This window comes from Rana temporaria, chromosome 2 (genome assembly GCF_905171775.1).
Source record: "Rana temporaria chromosome 2, aRanTem1.1, whole genome shotgun sequence".
Taxonomy (NCBI): domain Eukaryota; kingdom Metazoa; phylum Chordata; class Amphibia; order Anura; family Ranidae; genus Rana; species Rana temporaria.
Genome location: NC_053490.1, coordinates 462,506,452 through 462,508,642, shown reverse-complemented (window position 1 = coordinate 462,508,642; position 2,191 = coordinate 462,506,452). Strand labels below are relative to the sequence as shown.

The 2,191-nt window shown below is 46.6% G+C and overlaps 1 protein-coding gene across 1 annotated transcript in view; it reads right to left on the bottom strand.

Moving 5' to 3' along the window:
- TAX1BP3 (Tax1 binding protein 3) overlaps positions 1–2,088 on the bottom strand; it is a 26,236-nt gene extending 24,148 nt beyond the window's left edge. The window contains exon 1 of the mRNA XM_040338634.1: positions 1,957–2,088. Within this exon, the coding sequence (XP_040194568.1) occupies positions 1,957–1,995 (39 nt within the window). The 5' untranslated portion in view covers positions 1,996–2,088. The remainder of the gene's footprint in view (positions 1–1,956) is intronic.
- Between the last annotated feature and the right edge of the window lie 103 nt (positions 2,089–2,191).

The window sequence follows — 2,191 nt, the reverse complement described above, 5'->3', positions numbered from 1 at the left end:
TGAAACTGGTCCGCGGACCAGTTTCAGCAGACATGTTCGGTCATGTGTACGGGGTCTTACTGACAATTTTTCGGCCGTGCGACGTTGTACCTAAATTAAATTTACGTCCTTTTTTCCCACAAATAGGACTTTCTTTTGGTGGGATATGATCACCTCTGCGTTTTTTTTTTTTTGCGCTATAAACAAAAAAAAAAAGACTGACAATTTTGAAAAAATATATAAAGCACATTCAATAAAAAAAATGAATGAATGAATATATATATATATATATATATATATATATATATATATATATATATATATATATATATATATATATATATATATATATATATAGAATTTCTTCATCAATTTAGGCCAATATGTATTTTGCTAAGAACAATCCCAATAAGCGTATATTGATTGGTTTGGGCAAAAGTTAACTATGGGATTTTTTTTTTTTTTACTAGTAATGGCGGCGATCAGCGACTTTTAGTGGGACTGCGATATTGCGGCGGACAAATTGGACACCTAAACGGACACCTTTTGGGGATCAATGGCACTAATACAGTGATCGGTGCTAAAAAATATGCACTGTCCATAGGTGTGAGCATGGGGTGTGTCATATGTGCCTGGGCACACCCTAATCACTCTGTGTGGTGCCAATTTCCCCTACTGCCCAGGCTTACCCCCCTCAGTGCTGCTGGCTTCCCTCCTCTCCTATCCCCTCCACTGCTGCGAGGGGGGGGGGGTTTAGAAAGGAGAACTGGGAAAAGGGCTAGTCAATATGTAATTTACTGCCCCCTTCTTTTTCTAAGTAAAAACACTCTCTCACTGTGTTCGATCATAGCTGAAACATAGTAAACTGTGTTTACTATCTTCAGTTTGTGAATGAACAAAAAGCCATTCAGCACAGAGCACTTCCCATTCATTCACTGTCCAGTAAGGATGAGCTCCGGCGTGTTCGCACAGTCCACGTGCAGAGTCCACGTGTGATTGAGCCTTGGGGTGCACACCCTAATGCAATAGGCTGCGCACACCTATGGCACTGTACTAATGACACTGGCAGGGAAGGGGGTTATCAGGGCCGATCAAAGGGTGAAATGTGTGCCAGTGTTTTCCTACTGTGGGTGAAGTGCTTGTACTAGGGTAACGCATGGATCGCTGCCCTTGCTTTGCAGGAACACAGGATCCATGCCTTCTGTACTGACAGAACAGCGATCTGCCTTGTTTACATAGGAAGATCGCCATTCTTCCTCTGTACTGGCGCACATCAAGTCTGCAGCACCCGCTGACCAGCAGGCCGTTGGTGGTGTGTGTGCCCCAGAAGTATCAGATCACATACTAGGCACCCAATCAGCTCACCCGTGCCACCATATATCTAAGTTACATGGTCGGCAAGTGGTTAATTAGAGTAAAAAATGTCTCCTGCCTTTAGAACTACTCTACTTAGTCCTGATGCCGGCTTCGCACTTATGCGTCTGCTTTTCAATGCGTTTTTTCATGTGTGCCCATTGAAGTCTATGGGGGGACAAAAAAAACGCACCCACAGGCGGCCTGCATTGCAATGGTGTGAATGGATCCCAAAGCCAGTAATGGGATTCCTCCTGTCCTACAACGACAGATGGCTGTTTTATGGATGCATCTACAGTGCCTGTTATACAGAGATCATTGGGGGGGGTCACATCTTTGGGGGGGTAATACACCCAGAGATCACACAGGTCTGTGTATGACAATCACAGGGGGTGATAATAGGTGCAAAAACCAGAACTGCCTACTACAGGGTGCCCATCATTCTCCCATTACTCCTCTATGGTATGGGGTGATGACGTCACAGGAGTGCTCTAGGTGTGTCCGGTGCCCCCCGGTATGAGGAGATCTCCATGCTGGGACGGAACTTCCCCGCTCTCTCTCACACACAAAGTACACAAGGAGTTGTCAGGAGTTTCCTATGTCCGCCCCACCGAGCCCACTCACCACCACGGCGGTCACCGGCTGTCCCGGGATGAAAGACATGACGACTCCGGACTCCGCTCAACTAGCCAACACCCTCACTGGACAAAGCGAACCCGGGCCTCACACACGCCCACCTCATGAATATGAATAGAGCAGGCGGGCCTCTTACAAGAAACTCCACCCACAACGTTACATTCCGGAATCCAGGCTCAGCCAACCACGCCCATCTCACAGACCCGCCTCTCGTTACTACCAC